This window comes from Mytilus trossulus, chromosome 14, assembly GCF_036588685.1.
Source record: "Mytilus trossulus isolate FHL-02 chromosome 14, PNRI_Mtr1.1.1.hap1, whole genome shotgun sequence".
Lineage (NCBI taxonomy): Eukaryota > Metazoa > Mollusca > Bivalvia > Mytilida > Mytilidae > Mytilus > Mytilus trossulus.
In genome coordinates this window covers 67,106,378-67,126,628 of record NC_086386.1, presented here as the reverse complement: position 1 = coordinate 67,126,628, position 20,251 = coordinate 67,106,378, and the positions used below count along the sequence as shown (strand labels likewise).

At 31.8% G+C, this 20,251-nt stretch overlaps 1 protein-coding gene across 1 annotated transcript in view; it reads right to left on the bottom strand.

The window, feature by feature from the left end:
* The window catches only part of LOC134695897 (alpha-1,3-mannosyl-glycoprotein 4-beta-N-acetylglucosaminyltransferase B-like), a 69,643-nt gene that overhangs the window by 5,825 nt on the left and 43,567 nt on the right, over window positions 1-20,251 (bottom strand). Inside the window, exons 10-13 of the mRNA XM_063557381.1 lie at window positions 17,213-17,343; window positions 9,959-10,066; window positions 7,855-8,048; window positions 4,168-4,420 (exon numbers count right to left, since the gene is read on the bottom strand). Coding sequence (XP_063413451.1) covers window positions 4,168-4,420; window positions 7,855-8,048; window positions 9,959-10,066; window positions 17,213-17,343 — 686 coding nt within the window. The remainder of the gene's footprint in view (window positions 1-4,167; window positions 4,421-7,854; window positions 8,049-9,958; window positions 10,067-17,212; window positions 17,344-20,251) is intronic.

Genomic DNA, 20,251 nt, shown 5'->3' with positions numbered 1-20,251 from the left:
TTTATTTGTACTCAGCTCAAAACAGGTAGAAATGCTCAACACAGCCTCGCTTTTCTACCTGCTTCCAAGCCTTGTACAAATAAAATTATATTTCGAAACAATGTATAATTATTATATATTTATTTTCTGTAAATTGACATACGATTCTGTGTTAACATTAAATATGATGGATGTGGATATACTCTGAATAAAATGCTTTGCTGATTGCAGCCTGATTAGACCGCAGTGGTCAGTTGGTGCAAGTTTGGACACAATATTAAACCTTGATACTGTCTGAATTTGGATTATGATAAAAAAATTACAGAAGATAGGTTTTTGACACAAAATAAATGTGGTGAAAGATCTTAAAAAATTTAAAATGAGTCAAAATATATTTTTATTAATTTTCAACTGAAGATTTCTTGCTATTGCCCAATACTGTACATGTGCAATTGAAGATTTCCTGCTATTGTTCAATATGGTAATATTGTGCAATACTGTTCAATAGAAGATTTATTGTTATTGATCAATACTGTGCAATTGAAGATTTCTTGCTATTGAGAAATACTGTGGAATCAAACATTTCTTGCTATTACGCAATACTGTGCAATTGAATATTTCCTGTTATTGCCCAATACCATACCAATACTGTGCAATTGAAGATTTCTTGCTATTGCACAATACTTAATACAATAACTTACACATCCTGTTTGGTGTGTATGTCATGCAATATCAGTATTGTTTGCTTTTATATATCAATCAGAAATAATCAATGGAAAATTGGAAAATGTTTAGGAAAAAAAACCAAAAGTTATGACCCCCCTCCCTCCAAAAAATAATTTTTGAACCCCCTTAAAATGATTACCCCTAAACTTTCCCTTTCTAGTATTGTACTTTGCAGTACAAGTTCATGCGAGGTACAATTTCAGAGAGATTCATACACTTAAACACCAGTTATTGTTTGGAAATTAGAAAAATGCTTGTTTTGAGCCCCTTTTTTCGCCCCCTAATATTTCTTAATGTTTGGGGCAATTATATTACCCCAAACTCAATCCAAGCCTTTGCTTTGTGATATGAAACCTTGTGCTACAATTACAGAGATATCCATACACTTAAACACAAGTTATTGCTGGAAACTACAACCAGATGCTCCGCAGGGCGTAGCTTTATACGACCGCAGAGGTTGAACCCTGAACGGTTGGGGCAAGTATGGACACAACATTCAAGCTGGATTCAGCTCTAAATTTGGATTGTGATTAAATAGTTGACACATTAATGGTTTCTGACACAGAATGAATGTGTTCTAATAAACTTAAAATTTTTGTTTTCTCTTAGAGCAATTCACTATGATGTTGAATATTAATCCTCTCAAAAAAATGTTTGAAGACATTTAGTTTTATTTATGAAATTTCAAATGAGAAAAATTGAATCCAATTTTTTTAATCACAGCCCCCTTTCCCTTATTCCAAAACTAATCTCAATTAAAATTTCTAATGGAGTTTGCAACAATAACTACTCATTTAAATACATCATAAAATATTAAGATGTAAAAAAACTGCTTGTTATCACTGAATGGTAAAGATTATTTTAATTTATCAGTTGGTAGTAAAAAGTGAATATACATTGTATATTGTATATAACAAAGATTTAAGTTGATTCTGGACAAAGAAAGATAACTCCTATCAAAAAAAATTCTTGCTATTGCACAATATTGTGCAATTAGATATTTCTTGCTTACTATTCTGGACAAAGAAAGATAACTCTAATTAAAAAAAAATTTGCTATTTCACAATATTGTGCAATTAGATATTTCTTGCCATTGCGCAATACTGTGCAATTGAAAAGACTTGCTATTGCACAATACTTAATATAATAATTTTAGATCCTGATTTGGACCAACTTGAAAACTGGGCCCATCATCAAAAATCTAAGTACATGTTTGGATTCAGCATATCAAAGAAACCCAAGATTTCAATTTTTGTTAAAATCAAACTAAGTTTAATTTTGGACCCTTTGAACTTTAATGTAGACCAATTTGAAAACAGGACCAAAAATGAAGAATCTACATACACAGTTAGATTTGGCATATCAAAGAACCCCATTTATTCAATTTTTGATGAAATCAAACAAAGTTTAATTTTGGACCCCGATTTGGAACAACTTGAAAACTGGGCCAATAATCAAGAATCTTAGTACATTTTTAGATTCAGCATATCAAAGAACCCAACCGATTCATTTTTTGTCAAAATCAAACTAAGTTTAATTTTGGACCCTTTGGACCTTAATGTAGACCAATTTGAAAACGGGACCAAAAGTTAAGAATCTACATACACAGTTAGATTTGGCATATCAAAGAACCCCAATTATTCAATTTTGATGAAATCAAACAAAGTTTAATTTTGGACCCTTTGGGCCCCTTATTCCTAAACTGTCGGGACCAAAACTCCCAAAATCAATACCAACCTTCCTTTTATGGTCATAAACCTTGGGTTTAAATTTCATAGATTTCTATTTACTTATACTTAAGTTATGGTGCGAAAACCAAGAAAAATGCTTATTTGGGTCCCTTTTTGGCCCCTTGTTCCTAAACTGTTGGGACCTTAACTCCCAAAATCAATACCAACCTTCCTTTTGTGGTCATAAACATTGTGTCAAAATTTCATAGATTTCTATATACTTAAACTAAAGTTATTGTGCGAAAACCAAGAAAATGCTTATTTGGGCCCTTTTTGGCCCCTAATTCCTAAAATGTTGGGACCAAAACTCCCCAAATCAATACCCACCTTCCTTTTGTAATCATAAACCTTGTGTTAAAATTTCATAGATTTCTATTCACTTTTACTAAAGTTAGAGTGCGAAAACTAAAAGTATTCGGACGACGATGACGACGACACAGACGACGACGCCAACGTGATAGCAATATACGATGTAAATTTTTTCAAATTTTGCCATCGTATAAAAATGCTTGTTTTTGGCCCTTAATTCTTAAGGTCAAGGAACAGTAAATGGGCTATGTCGCAGATTTTGCTAAAAATTTGCATACAATCTTGTTGAACTACAACTGAAAATCTCTTTTATTATCTGAAAAGTTTCAGATTGATTTCTTTAAATATGGGTGAATATTTGTATAGAATGCACATAAAATGGAGAAAAACCTTCTAAAATTTGTCTTAAAATCGCCAAATCTCTAAATCTACTCCATACTTAAAAAATTATATATTGTTGACACATAAATTTCTGTTTTAATGATATAAAATAATCATAGGCTCACCGACTTCGTTTTTTGTCTAATAATCAATTTGTTACCTTGTTGGTATTAAAAAACGTTAAAAATCAACGTTTTACGGCCTTCAATGCAATAACGTTACAAATATTTCGATGTTTTGTTGGATTTTTTCACAAAGAAGCAACTTTGAATGATGTATACCATAAAAACGAAGTCGGTGACCCTATCTTTATTTTGCATCATTATAACGGAAATTTATGTATCAACAACATATAGTTTTTTAAGAAAAATCTATGGAGCAGAATAAGGGATTTGGCGATTTTAAGACAAATTTTAGAAGGGTTTTCGCCAATTTTATGTACTTTCTATACAAATGTTCACCCATTTTGTAAGAATTCAATCAGTAATATTTCAAATGATAATTGAGATAAATGCAATATTTTTTCAATTTAGCCAGAGTTGTATGCCAAATTTTACTGAAATCTGTGACATAGCCCATTTACTGTAACTTGACCTTAATCTGTTGGTACCAAAACTCCCAAAATAAATCCCAATCTTTCATTTGTGGTATTGAACCTTCTGTTAAAAATTCATAGAGATCCATTTATTCAAACTAAAGATATTGTTCGAAAACTCAATGTGATTTAGGACGAGGCTGACAATGACATCATACCAACATATGATGCAAATTTTTTGATATTTTTGTGATTGCATAAAGATTTATGGTTGATAAAACAGAGTTTCTTACTGGCCTTTTCTAGATATGGCACAACTTTAAATTTTTCAATTATTTTTAACATTGATTTGGTCATCTAACTGATTTGAACTGATTACCACTTTTGTATATGAAATGCATATCTGGCAAAAATTACTACTAATGTCTTTTGATGACTTCTTACATGCCTCACTAAGTATGACTTAGATTTGGCTTGACTAATAAGTATAACTCAGATATTGCTTACCTCACTAATTATAACCCAGTTTTCGCTTGACTTATGCACTTTAATTCTTATTTTTGACAGTTTTCCAACATCACTTTCTAATCTAACATGTACAATCCCTTCCTTATCAAATTCTGCTAGATCAAAGTATCCATCTTTGGTTTTCTTTGCCCTGTTTTTAATAGGATCATGATAATTAAGAGGAATAACTTGTAATGATGTATTGTAGAACTTGTCTTCTCTGTGATCAGCTTTCCCACTACGAAATAAAATCCTGTAATACGAAAAAAAATAAAAATGTAAAAAGTATTAACTTCGAAGTCAATGAATAAATCCTGGACTGAATGCAATAAATTTTTATCAATTTCCTCATTTATTTAATTTGCTGTAAAAACGCCCTGTTCATTATACACAAGGATAAGATGCCCTGTTTATTATACCCAAGGATAAGAAATCCTGTTTATTATACCCAAGGATAAGGTAACCCTGTTTATTATACCCAAGGATAAGATATCCTGTTTATTATACCCAAGGATAAGGTAACCCTGTTTATTATACCCAAGGATAAGATGGCCTGTTTATTATACCCAAGGATAAGATACTCTGTTTATTATACCCAAGGATAAGGTAACCCTGTTTATTATACCCAAGGATAAGATATCCTGTTCATTATACCCAAGGATAAGATGCCCTGTTTATTATACCCAAGGATAAGAAATCCTGTTTATTATACCCAAGGATAAGATGGCCTGTTTATTATACCCAAGGATAAGGTAACCCTGTTTATTATACCCAAGGATAAGGTAACCCTGTTTATTATACCCAAGGATAAGATGCCCTGTTTATTATACCCAAGGATAAGATGGCCTGTTTATTATACACAAGGATAAGATACCCTGTTTATTATACCCAAGGATAAGGTAACCCTGTTTATTATACCCAAGGATAAGATGCCCTGTTTATTATACCCAAGGATAAGATGGCCTGTTTATTATACACAAGGATAAGATACCCTGTTTATTATACCCAAGGATAAGGTAACCCTGTTTATTATACCCAAGGATAAGATGCCCTGTTTATTATACCTAAGGATAAGATGTCCTGTTTATTATACCCAAGGATAAGGTAACCCTGTTTATTATACCCAAGGATAAGGTAACCCTGTTTATTATACCCAAGGATAAGATGGCCTGTTTATTATACCCAAGGATAAGATGGCCTGTTTATTATACCCAAGGATAAGATATCCTGTTTATTATACCCAAGGATAAGATTGGCCTGTTTATTATACCCAAGGATAAGATGGCCTGTTTATTATACCCAAGGATAAGATGGCCTGTTTATTATACCCAAGGATAAAATAAGTTAAAGCATCTTTTTTACCATTGTAATTAGAAAATCCATCATTATAATTTACAGTGTTACTAATAATAGATTAATCTCATGTAGAAACTTTCTAAGTTGAATGATCACAGATAATCTGTTTATTGCTATATTTCGAGGGGCAACGTCAAAGACGTTAATTTATATTGCCATCTATCAACCATAGACTAAAGGGAAAGGACACAGTAAAGCCTAGAACAGCAGTTTTAAAAAGAGAGTTCATGAGGTCAAATTGTGAAATTCAAACATAAGAAGCAGTAAAAAACTCTAATCAACAGTTAAATTATTTTTATCTTATTGATTCAATGGGCAATTACAGAGCAAAATAGACAAACAAAAAAATACTTTGCCAACATTTTTTTGGGTAAAAAGTTACATTTTCTCCAAATGCAGCAAGATAAGAATGTCATATTCAGTGGGCAAGTATAAGGGGTGTTTTAGAAACATATGTATATGTTGTGTACAAGTTATCATTTTGTACAAGTACAAAAATATTGTACAAATTATAAATTTGTATTTTGACTTTGTACAAATTATAATTTGTACAAAACGTGCCTGTACAAATTACAATTTGTACAAAATTAGACCAAAATTCACTTATAACTTGTACAACAGTTTTAAATACGAATTTTGGTAAAAAATGCAATGATTCACACGATATAACTGTAATTAACTGACCACACACTAAACCTTAAAAACATGATACACCGTTTATACACAACAACAAAAGGCAGGTTGATCTTCGAAATTTTTGAGAGAAAAAAAAGTAAAAAAATAGTATTTTTTTCAAATTTTTAAAACATCAATGTTTTTTTCTTAAAAAAAAATATATCATTCAATAGTACTGCTTGATTATTTAGTTCTTGTCGTTATTTTGAGGTATTTTTTTTTATTCAGAAACTTTGCAAACAATTATATTTGTAAAATTTCATAATTTGTATAGTGAAAGATCGTGTACAGCGTTTTGGTGATCGTGAAAAGGATCTCAAAAGATTTGTTGCAACTTATAAGATATTTCTATAAGTCCATGAAAAAAATAAAATCTTTCTATAAGCAAATGATAATTTATCTTTGTAATTGGTACATCAAAAGATTGGATTTACATGACTTATTCCGCTTCACTTTTGTTTGTGAAATGATTGATGGTTCAATGTCGTTGGGTCTGATGATTTTATAATACTACACCAACTAGTTTTCTTATAAAATAAAAGTCCGTCTGTCTAGTCTGCATCATTTTTATTTTGTTTTTAAAGTTTAGATTGTCTCAACTGATTTCCTTTAAGTGTTATGCACAGTCATAAATCAAAAATCCTTGTTGAAATAAAACATTGATACAAAAAAGGGAAAAAAATAACTGACATATTCCTTACTTTAGCATAGTCATATTCCTAACCAAATGGTGTGTTTAATCTTCTGGGATATTTATTTTGTCTAAAAGTCTGACTGAAGCAGTTAAATACACATATTTATTCACAGCAACGGTTCCTGAGCTTCAACTTTCGCCATATGAAACAGTTAAAATGACTGTAAAACAGGTCGTTATCGATTTCAGAGTCAAAAGATGGTTTGCAATTCCTGATTCCATAAATCACTAGATCACCTGCTCAAACGAGTGATAAAGAACTACTTTTGAATTTTGTAACTCAGGTTTACTGTCTGTTCATTTAGTAGCAATTCAATAATGTGTATCAATGCTTTTTTCGCCAAAATCCATATGACAATTATTGAACAAGTTATAAGTGAATTTTTGACCTATTTTGTACAAATTACAATTCGTACAAAGTAAAAATACAAATTATAATTTGTTCAATATTTTTGTACAAAATGATAACTTGTACACAACATATACATTATTAGGCTGAAAAATGCTCTTTCTTCTGATTCAATTTCTACTCATATACCTCAACATTGGTTGATGTTTTTAATAAGTGATTTGCATGTCTAATTATTTCTATAGATTAGACTGTACTTTGACCTATTATGGTTTACTTTTATAAATTGTGACTTGGATGGAGAGGTTTCTCATTGACACTCATATCACACCTTCTTGTATCTATGTACAGTAGTTCTGAAACAATGTATGAATGTCAGGAGTAATGTTTGTTCCTAAGATGAATTAGAAACAGGTAAGGTACCAGAATATTGAAACCATACTAAATACGGTATTTGTAATCCAGTAATTTTTCCGACCATAAAACGCTTCTAAGCAGTAAAAAGCAAATAACAATAATTAAACCGTGGCCTGTTAAGCTGATAATAGCTTGCACTGAAGCATAATAGACACAAGCTACAACAACTGGACCCTGAATCTGACAGTCTACTTACTCATCTAAAGCAACTGGTGGTTTGAGTATTACTTCTATGTAATCATCTTGGTTAGGAGCTAATGCCCAGAAAATGTCTTGTCCTATATAAGCTTTCTGTACAGTAAATTTGAGGTAAGTTGTCAAGGAAGTCCTTAATTCAGCTGGAGGATTCACATGCACACGAAATAACATATGTTTTCCAAAATCTCTATCCTAAAATAAATAAAATAAGGTAAATGTAATAAATTGCTTTGCCAAGCGCAGCTGTATACAACTGCAGAGGTCCAATCCTGAACAAAATTGGACACAATTTTCACACTTGATACAGGTTTGAATTTGAATTGTAATCAAATATTTTACACATAATAGGTTGTGGACACAGAATAACTGTAGTAAAAGAACTTAGAATTGGTAATAGGCTCAATGTTTTGCTTTTGTCTGATACACTATGTTGTTGTAAATTGCCCCTCCTCCCAAAACAAAAAACAAAATTACCCCTGTTTTTTAATTTATGCAATATACTATGCTGCTGCACATTTACCCCAACCAGAAAAAAAAAATTCTTTTTTACCCCTCCCCCTCCCCTTTTCCAAATTCTTTAAGTTATGGTCATAATTTCAATTCAAATTTCCGTGGAGATGCAACCATAATTACCCATTTAAATACATCTTTTAATTTAAAAGTCTTATAATAGAAAATTAATACATTGATACACCATAACTTTAATTGTAACTTCTTAGAGTAAATTGACAGCTAACCAACTCAAGAAAATACAATATTTATTAATATATTATTAATTCAAACATAATATGTTGGATGACTTTTGGATTACCTCCCTTACACTGCTTTAAAATTGTCTTAATTGTCTATTAACAAAAAAAAACTTTGTTTTTTTCCCCATTTTTGCCCCTTATCCCTAAACGGTTTGAGCCATAAACCCTCTAAAGCCATTACTTACCATCCCCTTGTGGAATGGAAACTTGTGCCTTTTTGAGCCTCTACTTGGTCCATAATTGTTAAAACCATATCCCCCAAAATCAATCCCAACCTTCCTTTAGTGGTTATGAGCATTGTGTTAAAGTTTTATTGATTTCCATTTACTTATACTAAAGGTATTATCCGGAAACCATCTGTCTACGGACACAACGTTTATACCAATATACAACCAAATTTTTTAATTTTTTTTGGCTTGTTTAAAAACTAACAACCAACCAAATTGCAAGCCTCACGATCATCAATAACAATGTTTTACTAGATTGAATCATTTTTCACATAATCCAAAACATTATTATTCGTTTTGCAAACAAGGTTCGCTTTAAATGCACCTTGTTTCAAAAATTTAACTGCAGATTGTATGTAATGTTAACTGGAAGAAAAGCTCAGTCCATTAAGATCATAGGTAGAATACTGAAAAACAAGAACAAAATTTTCCAATTTTTAAATACTAGCTTTTGATCATAAACCTGCTTCTATCCAAAGTTCATACAATTCTAGGATAGTTTAACAAAGTTATTCAAATTTTAAAAACTTTAACCACAGAGTGAATGCAATGTTTTCTGGCAGAAAAGCGAAGTCTGTACCTAAACCAGATACTCTGCAGGGCGCAGCTTTATATGACCGCAGAGGTTGAACCCTGAGTGTGGGAAATTGTTCATTCATGAAATATTCATGAATGAAACGCTGTCTCACGTAGATTTCTTTTGATTTTCTCTCATTTTCAAAATAAAGTTAAATTCATCTGAATTGTCGGTGAACATTCATTCCTTTTTTATTCAAGCTGTTCAAAAGGACTCAAAATTTCAAAAGCATTGTCCTAGAATCAGTATTTAAACACTAGTACTACATTATCTTGGAGCAGAACATTTGTGATAGTCTATCCATCTGTCACTTCAGGTTTGAGGCTGACGCCTTAAGGAAAGTATTGCTATAGCAAACTTCCCAAAAACAATGAAATATGGTTCATCAGATGAATTCTATAACAGAAACATATATAACCATACCATCCATCTTTAATTGTTCCAACTTTCTCTTATTGTCTTAATAATGTTAACATGTAATGTAAATATCTTCTTTTATTTGAAATCTTCCAAAGTAAAAGACACTATGGCTTTGTTGTATTTTACCTTTAACTTCTGTACTTTCCCTTTCAGAGATGACTGCATACCAACATGTTGAAACAATGAAGGTTTGAATCGAACTCTAACTTCCTGCTTCATACGACTACAGTGTTTCTAAAAAACATAAGAAAATAAGATGTGATCAAGGATAGCAGTAAGTTTTTATGATTTTGCCCATTTGTGTAATAAGCATTGGTAAATGTTTGAGGTCCTAAGCAAGTAAGAAAAAACTTGAGAAAGGGCATGGGACACAAATGATTCCCACTGCTTGCATTTAATGTTATAAATGGGCATAACTCTTTAACAATGTAAGTGATGCCCACCCAAAAACAAACTTGATCTGGGTTAAAGTTGTAACAAGCATTTTGTAGAAGTTTCATAACCAATTTTTAAATGGTTATATGTATGGACATACAGACAGACAAGGGTAACACTTATTGGTCTACAGATGGCCTCTCTGTTGTTGTTTTTTAGGGGGAGGGGTTTACAAATTGTAAAACTGCACATTTCATAAATTTACTAATCTTTATTGCCAATTATTTCATATTACTGCTTAAGTTGTCTAATATCTATTTTATGAAGAGCTATGTAAATTAATACTTTTGGAAACTTGGGGATTCTGATGAATTTACCTTAGACTTCTGTTTGGTTTTAGCATGGCATAATGTGCATTCTTCTTTGTAATAGAAAGTGTTGTGCACCGCACAGAAACATCAAAATACAGAATAAACATGGAATTTATTAAAAATTTCAAGCACAAGAAATTATGCAAATTCCATAACTAAAAATAATTCCAAGTTGAAATAATAGCCTGCTATAAGGACCATTGTGTAGTAAGGCAGCGACACAGTTTACACATCTATAACCGATAGAAAAAATGTGTTTTAATCCTTATAATATTTAACCCAATCATTTGCAATATTGACCTGACAATTGTTTGAAGACGAAATACTAGTCTGGCGTACATAAAAAAATTAAGTCCTGGTATCTATGATGAGTTTATTTACTATTCTATTTACCATCAAATGCACAATTGACATTTTGTACCTAAGGAGTAATCCACCATATCTGAAATCCTTTGATGTTTGATTAATGCAATAGAATCTTAAATGTAATAACACCTACCTCACAAACCTCATTTAAATGAGATACTATTTAAATTTGAAGTGGAATAATATTTATCTGGAGTGTTTTCATGTGTTGATATCGTGTTTTCCCTTGACAATAATGTGCCAAGCTTATACATGATTTTCGCAGAATTTTATTCTTTATTGTAAATCCATACATTTTTCAAGCTTAAATGCATAAATTAATGTCTTCTAAACCCTTGTTACGCAAGAGCCATAATATTATGGCCGTACACAGACCACCTTTATATGGCACCATACATCTGTAATGCCATTCAATTCAAAGTGTATACATGTTTGCTCAATCTTACACCTTCAAGGTCTGAAACACAGAGTTTTGAAGACTGCAACCTTGAAAAATAGTGTAAACCTGAAGGCATATAACTACTGATCATGTTTATTATCAAAATACACCAAGGAAACAGCTACTTCTAGTTGCAAGTGAAGTTAAAGTTAATAATCAGAAAAAAATGGAAATTTTCTGAATTTTGGTGCAAATGACCTGTTTAAGACAGATGTTCCAAGAGGAGTTTCACTCCTCCAACCTAACAACTGTTCTAATAAATTATTCACTGGGGTCCACTCTACATGTAAACTACAGTGGGATGCATCTAATAGCATTCCTAGGACTTCCAGGTGGAGAAAAAGAACAAATAAATGTCAAAATTGAATTCCCGCCCTGCCTTGCCTCCTCACCCCGACCACCCATTTATCCCCTATCTTAGATTTAATGCAATCCATATGCATCAGCATCAGGATACAAATCATTTGCATATAATTTGCAAATTTTTGCAAATACTAGAAATTTAGGATGAAATAGCAGTTATGTATTCAATAAAATTGAGAATGGAAATGAGGAATGTGACAAAGAGACAACAACCTGATCATAGAACAGACAAAAGCAAAAGGCAGAAGGTCACCAACAGGTCTTCAATGCAGCGAGAAATTCCCGCACCCAGAGGCTTCCTTCAGCTGGCCCCTAAACAAATATATAATAATTCAGTGATAATGAACTTAACTCACAATTGTACACAAGGAACTAAAATTAAAAATGTTTGCATTTTTTTCGATCTCAATTTGATTTATCCTCTGGATCCATGCATCTTTATCGTGCATGAATAGATCACTAAGGTTAATAAAATAGTTTAAAATAGCTGGATAGGACCACAGATGTCCAACCCAGAAAAGTTGGAGCCAAAATGGACACAATATTCACGCTTGATACAGGTCTAAAAATGGATTGTAATTAAATTTTTGACACATAATAGGTTTCTGACAGTAAGGTAGTTAAAGAACTTCAAATTGGTTATATGATTTGAATTAATATTCAATTTTTAGCTTTTGTGCAATACACTATGCTGTTGTAAATTGACCCTTCCAATTTTTTAAAACTCCCCCCTTTCCCTTATTCAAAAAAAAAATCCTTTCCCTCAAGATATGGTCAGTATTTCACTTCAAATTTCTAATGGAGTTTACAACCATAATTACCCATTTAAGGGCATACGATACAGTTACAGGGGAGGTAATGACGTTGCTAACGTAAAATGTTATTTTCGCGACGTCAAACTGTGACATATCGGGAAAAGATGCATTTTTCAACTGATTTTTATCATTTAAACTGATTTAATTTGAAAACGAGTTCATGGACCCCTATTTTTTAAAACAGCAATTTGTTTCATTTTGCAGGGAGATTATGCGACCCAAATTTTACAAAACTGTAAATAGAGGATTTTTAAAAAATTTTGATAAACATGCAGCATAAAATGACGTATCTTCCTCAATTCGTGAACATTTGATAAATATGAGTTATTTCTGAATAAAAAATGCATATTTTTTTATGATACTTATAAAATACAGAAATTACCGATTATTTAACAAAAACAATTTGTGTTTATCTTTTATAACAAAAAAGTTATGTCTTTCTTTCGAAAAAGAAATATCGGCCACAAATCTGAATTTTGAGCAAATATACAAAATTTTGACCTCATTTTACTCAAAAAGTAGCACATGAAGGTATATTTTTTATTACATATTTGATTTAATCAGGTAAAAAATAGCCTATATGCAAATTTGCACGAACTTGTAAATACAGGATCAAAACTGTATCGTATGCCCTTAAATATATCAGTGGTAAACCATAATACGTCCAGTAAACGGACATTTAAAAAGGGACACATCCAATTCAAGTATTTCTGGATTTTCAAATTATATAAGAATTATTCAGCAGTATACTTTTGAAATATAAAGCCTCATAAAATAAAAGAAGAATTTACGAGGTCAGGAATGCCCATACTTAAGGTTGAAAATTTTCAAAATTGAAAGAGGGCATATCTCTAGAAAAGAAATAACTCACAACCCAAATAAGAACTCTGTCTGTGTATGAGATTCATAAAATTTACTTGCGTTGAAATGAAAATGGGATGGAAAGACAATCAAAGGCAACACTTCATGCCCCTATTGCCTACAGTGGGGTCATAAATATAGTTCATGTAGTTGTCACAACAGTAAAAAATGTGTAAGGGTTCCGCAGAACCCAGTGTCTCGCCTACTTTTGATGTAAACCGCAGGCTCAACAAAAATGAGGAAAAAAATCAATAAAAATATTCCTCTTGATACTATCTTATGATTGAAAGAAGCTTCTGTTCAAGTTTGGTAAAAATCTAGGATAGTTAATGAATCTAGTAAATGTTTTGAAAACTATAACTGCAGACTGTATGTAATGTCAACTGGAAGAAAATCTAAGTCCATTTAAAAGTAAAATACAGAAAAAATGGAGTTATTTTTTTACAAAATTTACTGCTGGATACTATCTTACAGGGTTTCCGCTGGCGGTCGCCATTTTCGCAATTTGCGAAAAAATAATAATTGTGGCGATAAAAATTCGTCATTTGCGAAAGAATTTGGCGAAAGAAATATACAGAACGATTTATTTTCCTCCATCTTGGTTTTTTGTCGAGTTTCTCGGACTTTACCCGATCAGACAATACTCGGAATTCACCTTGACCTCATTAAGATTTGGACAAAAAATCAATAATCAGCTGATTGCATTTTATAGCTATCGACAACAAAGGACTAATTAATAAATGTTTGATTGAATTGTTTGACAAAATGATATGGTTAAATGGTTTCCGCTAAATGTCACATACAGAATGTATTTACCACTTTGCGATGCACGTGTTTGAAGAACTCTGTTGACGTCTCCTCTCCTTTTAAAAACACTTTAGAAAAGAAAGCTGTTGTTGGGACGAATAATGTTCGAAAGCAAGAAAAATCTCCGATTTAAAACTTTAATTATCCTTTGACTTTAATATAGATAATTGATCAAGGAGACTACTTTAAAGTCTTTTGAGTGACACGGGTGTTTCAAGCATAGTTTTACGTCTCAACTTTTTCATTTACAATGGTAAAGAAAAGAAAACTGCTGTTATGAAGAAATCTATCCAAAAGGTTGGGAACAACCCCTCGATTGAAAGTAGCCCTTCAATGTTACGACTTCACATGAAGTAAGAGATCAATTTCACAAGAAACTGAACTGAACTGATCTGTGATAAAAGCTTTTCTTTTGTTGTAAAAACCACTTCTTAGTACATAAGAGCACATCAGTATTTTAAAGAAACTTTCCCTACGAACTTTACTGGTATTAATATAATCAAACATGGCCATTAATTTTGTTAAATTCCAGGACTTATATCTTCTTTATTATTAAAAGTATAGTCATATAAGTGGCCCCCTCATTTAGAAAAGTTGTATAAAATACATTGAATAGTTTTCCCTTTTATTAAGTTAATGTCAAGTGTTTATTCATTTAATGTAGACTCTGAAAGTTTGAGAGAATAATCATAGACACAATGGTGCAAAATCATCTTATTTAAGAGAAAAGGGGGTAGAAAAAAAGGTAAATTTTAAACGAAAAATATAGTTATGTTACTTGGCGAAAAAAATAATAAAGTGGCGAAAAATATATTGTTTTGGCGAAAGAGGTGGCGAAAAAAATAATTGACGCAGGGGAAACCCTGCTATCTTATGATCATAAATAAGCTTCTGTCCAAGTTTGGTACAAAACCAGGATAGTTTAAGAATGTTATTAAAATTTTAAAAACTTTAACCAGAGTGAATGTAATGTTTCCCCGCAGAAAAACTAAGTCCATTTATGAGTAAAATACGGAGAAAATGAAATTTTATTTTTACAAAATTTATTTCATGATACTATCTTATGATCATAAACAAGCTTCTGTCTAAGTTCGGTACAAACCAAGAATAGTTTAAGAAAGTTATTAAAATTCTAAAAACTTTAACCACAGAGTGAATGTAATGTTTCCCTGCAGAAAAAACTAAGTCCATTTATGAGTAAAATACGGAGAAAATGGAATTTTATTTTTACAAAATTTACTTCTGGATACTATCTTATGATCATAAATAAGCTTCTGTCCAAGTTTGGTACAAAACCAGGATAGTTTAAGAATGTTATTAAAATTTTAAAAACTTTAACCAGAGTGAATGTAATGTTTCCCCGCAGAAAAACTAAGTCCATTTATAAGAAAAATACGGAAAAAATGGATTTATTTTTTTACAAAATTTATTTCTTGATACTATCTTATGATCATAAACAAGCTTCTGTCTAAGTTTGGTACAAACCAAGAATAGTTTAAGAAAGTTATTAAAATTCTAAAAACTTTAACCACAGAGTGAATGTAATGTTTCCCTGCAGAAAAAACTAAGTCCATTTATGAGTAAAATACGGAGAAAATGGAATTTTATTTTTACAAAATTTACTTCTGGATACTATCTTATGATCATAAATAAGCTTCTGTCCAAGTTTGGTACAAAACCAGGATAGTTTAAGAATGTTATTAAATTTTAAAAACTTTATCCAGAGTGAATGTAATGTTTCCCCGCAGAAAAACTAAGTCCATTTATAAGAAAAATACGGAAAAATGGATTTATTTTTTTACAAAATTTATTTCTTGATACTATCTTATGATCATAAACAAGCTTCTGTCTAAGTTTGGTACAAACCAAGAATAGTTTAAGAAAGTTATTAAAATTCTTAAAACTTTAACCACAGAGTGAATGTAATGTTTCCCTGCAGAAAAAACTAAGTCCATTTATGAGTAAAATACGGAGAAAATGGAATTTTATTTTTACAAAATTTACTTCTGGATACTATCTTATGATCATAAATAAGCTTCTGTCCAAGTTTGGTAGAAATCCAGTATTGTTTAAGAAAGTTATTAATAGGAGTAGGTCCGGTAAGAGCCCTTTTTTGCCCCAAAATATAGCAGTTTTACAAAATTGTTAAAATGTAAAATTTTAATTATTAATTTGATAGTAGAATGGTTCTGCTACATAAATATTGGCTGTTTTTGGCAATACAATGCAAATATATTGAGTACTAGCACCATTAAGTCATGCTAAATTACTGAAAACATCAAAATTCAAGCATTTTAGTTAAATTTTAGACGGTTTCCATGTAAAACGAAAAATATTAAAATGGAAGTTGTATTTGATGATAATACATAACACATATAAAGATTGAGGATGAACACGGATGCGGCCACTTTCATATTTGACAAAAACCATCTGAAAAGTGACATTTTTTCGCATATTTGGTAGATTTTTCATATTTTAGCTTGAATCGGATCGTTTTTTTATGACTAAATGAGTTAAAATCTTTCACAGAAAATAATTGAATCAAATGGAATAGACACTTACGTGTTTAAAAAGTGGTCAAAATCTTTCGTCAGATGAAACTGAAATCTGAGGCCAAAATCAGTCCTTACCGGACCTACTCCTTTCAAAAACTTTAACCACAGAGTGAATATTTGTGGACGCCGCTGCCGCCGCCGACACCGAGGACAAGGGAATGTAGGATCGCTTAGTCTCGAAGGCTCGACAAAAATATAGTTTCATTCAATACAAAAATTCCTCCAACACATAAAAGTTTAATTTTCTGCTCAGGCTTTCTGATAAATCTGTTGAGCTCAAACGTATTGTGTCTAATTTTACCAGCTTTAGGGTATAATTTACCTCCAGAAGTTTTTTGGTTTATAATATTATTGCTAACATCAAAACAAAGAATACCCAATATCTGTTTTCCTTGATTTTCTACCTTCAGTTGTACAATATTACTTACTGAATCCTTCTCTGGGTTACACACTTTAACAGCTAATAAATAATCCAACAACCAGTCTATAGGTTTATCTTTAAAAAACATCAGGAAAAATTCTACTACAATTGGTAGTTTGGAAGACTTAAACATTTTTCCTGAAAAATAAAAATGATTCATACATGTCAATTAATGAACAAAATTGCCTGAAAAGGAAAATATAATTGATATAATCTATACGTTATGAAGATTTAAACTAACATTTTCAAGTACATTTTGAGGTAATTAGTACTGACAGTTTCACTCAATAATATTTTTTAAAGCATTCAAATAATTTATAAACATAATGTAATATCCATGTTTAAATCATTCTTTTGGGGTACTGAATTTGGTATCAATAGCTTTTTAAAAGATAGCTACATATCAAGGTCAAATGAAAAAGCTTAGTTTAAATTATAGGATTTCTACCTAAAGGCAAGGACTTATATACATCTATATACGTCCCTGCTAAAGGCCAAAAAAAATATATATGTCTGTTTACGGTTACCCGACCGTCCCTATTTTTGAGCAATGGCCCTAAGTCATTTTATTTCCGTCGTAAAGTGAAAAATAAATTGAACTCGTGTCAAGAGTTCAATTATATATATAAATTGTCTGATACATCCCAATGTTCACAATCCTGAATCATGCAAATATGAAAGCTGTTTTATGGAAATTCGCGACTCGTGTGATGAAGTAACTACTTTGCCGCCATTCTTTTACATCCAATAAGAAGGGAAAATAATCCAATCATTAAAAATTCAAGTAAACTTGGCCCATGAACAACTCAGACCACGACAAGACGAAACGGCATGACACAAATTATGTCACAAAAAATAAAATAAAACAATATAATAAAATAGAAATACTAACCTATAGCTACCTACCCTATTTTTTAAATCATGTAACCTTAAACAGACATATATTTTTTTTTGCCTAATCAGTTTTAGTTTCTTTATAGAATTATAACATAACTGACTGATTTATTTGGTGGTTGATTTGCGTTCAGAGGCAAATATCAAGGATGATAACCTGATGTTATTGAACAAGGCTACACAAATATTTTCACCTTTTAAAGGATTTATTTCAGAGTTATTTCATTTTGAACTATTTTTTTATTACCATAAGTAATGGCATGACTAAAGGTCGTATAGTTCTTTGAAAATTTATTCTAAGATAAAAATCATAAATTTAAACTGGTAGTTTCATCTGAATCAAAAATTAAAAGGAGTCTTGTTTTACTAACTTATGTTTCTTACGCACATCATGTGGCAGTAAATCATATTTTTTTTTTCCAAGTAATCTAATTAGGCTCAGAATTTGGCATGAAATTATTATACTTTAAATTCTTACCAATGATTTGCTGATTGGTGTTTCAAGCCACTTTCAACACTTTTGTTCCAATTATGGTAGTCAGTTTTTTAGTATGGAGGAGTTTAGTTTAGTTTAAACATATTTATTTAAGGGGATTGGGAAACAAGTTTTGCAACTTATACTAATTCCTTTCCACTTTGCAGGGGGCAAGTGCTGCCTTGTGGCGGCATTAGCCTACTCTTTTTCGAAATCTACAAGGGTGTTTTTAACATGCAAGAGATATGGCTCTCTCTTAACACGGGTCAGCCATTTATCGTCCCCTTCCAATGGACTATCATTGTTTCCCTAAGACCATATTCGCAAAAGGTGTCAAGGGAGAGCCGAAAATTGAGTTCCTGAAATTTTCATCCTGAACAGGAATCGAACTAGGAACCTTTGTGTTAGTAATCCGCTGCACTAACCACTACACCACTGCTCTCACGTAGGAGTGCAAGGGGGGTAACCATTTTATCAGATGACAATTGTTGTTCATTGAGATTTGAGATGAAGTCAACTGCCACCTGCAGGGTTCTAACTTACAACTTCACTGTTGACTGTCTAGTGACACAGTAGTTCTGACTGCTAACACCACTCTAACAATAACACAGTAGTTCTGACTACTTACACCACTCTGACTATGACACAGTAGTTCTGATTACTTACACCACTCTGACAATGACACAGTAGTTCTAACTTCTTAGACCACTCTGACTATGACAGTAGTGCTGACTACTAAGACAAATCTGACTATGACACAGTAGTTCTGACTACTAAGACAAATCTGACAATGACACAGTAGTTCTAACTACTTAGACCACTCTGACTATGACACAGTAGCTCTGACTACTTAGACCACTCTAACAATGACACAGTAGTTCTGACTACGTACACCACTCTAACAATGACACAGTAGTTCTGACTACTTAGACCACTCTAACAATAACACAGTAGTTCTGACTACTTATACCACTCTGACTATGACACAGTAGTTCTGACTACTTATACCACTCTAACAATGACACAGTAGTTCTGACTACTTAGACAACTCTAACAATGACACAGTAGTCAGTAGTTCTAACTACTTAGACAACTCTGACAATGACACAGTAGTGATAACTACTTAGACCACTCTAACAATGACACAGAAGTCCTAACTACTTAGACCACTCTGACTATGACAGGCTAGTGACACAGTAGTTCTGACTACCTTCACCACTCTAACAATGACACAGTAGTTCTGACTACCTACACCACTCTAACAATGACACATTAGTGCTGATTACTTATACCACTCTAACAATGACATTGTATAGTGCTGACTACTTATACCACTCTAACAATGACACAATAGTTCTGACTACTTATACCACTCTAACAATGACACAGTAGTTGTGACTACTTACACAACTCTAACAATGACACAGTAGTGCTGACTACTTATACCACTCTAACTTTGACACATTAGTGCTGACTACTTATACCACTCTAACAATGATATTGTATAGTGCTGACTAATTATACCACTCTAACAATGACACAGTAGTGCTGACTACTTACACCACTCTAACAATGACACAGTAGTTCTGACTACTTAGACCTCTCTAACAATGACACAGTAGTGCTGACTACTTAGACCACTCTAACAATGACACAGTAGTCCTGACTACTTATACC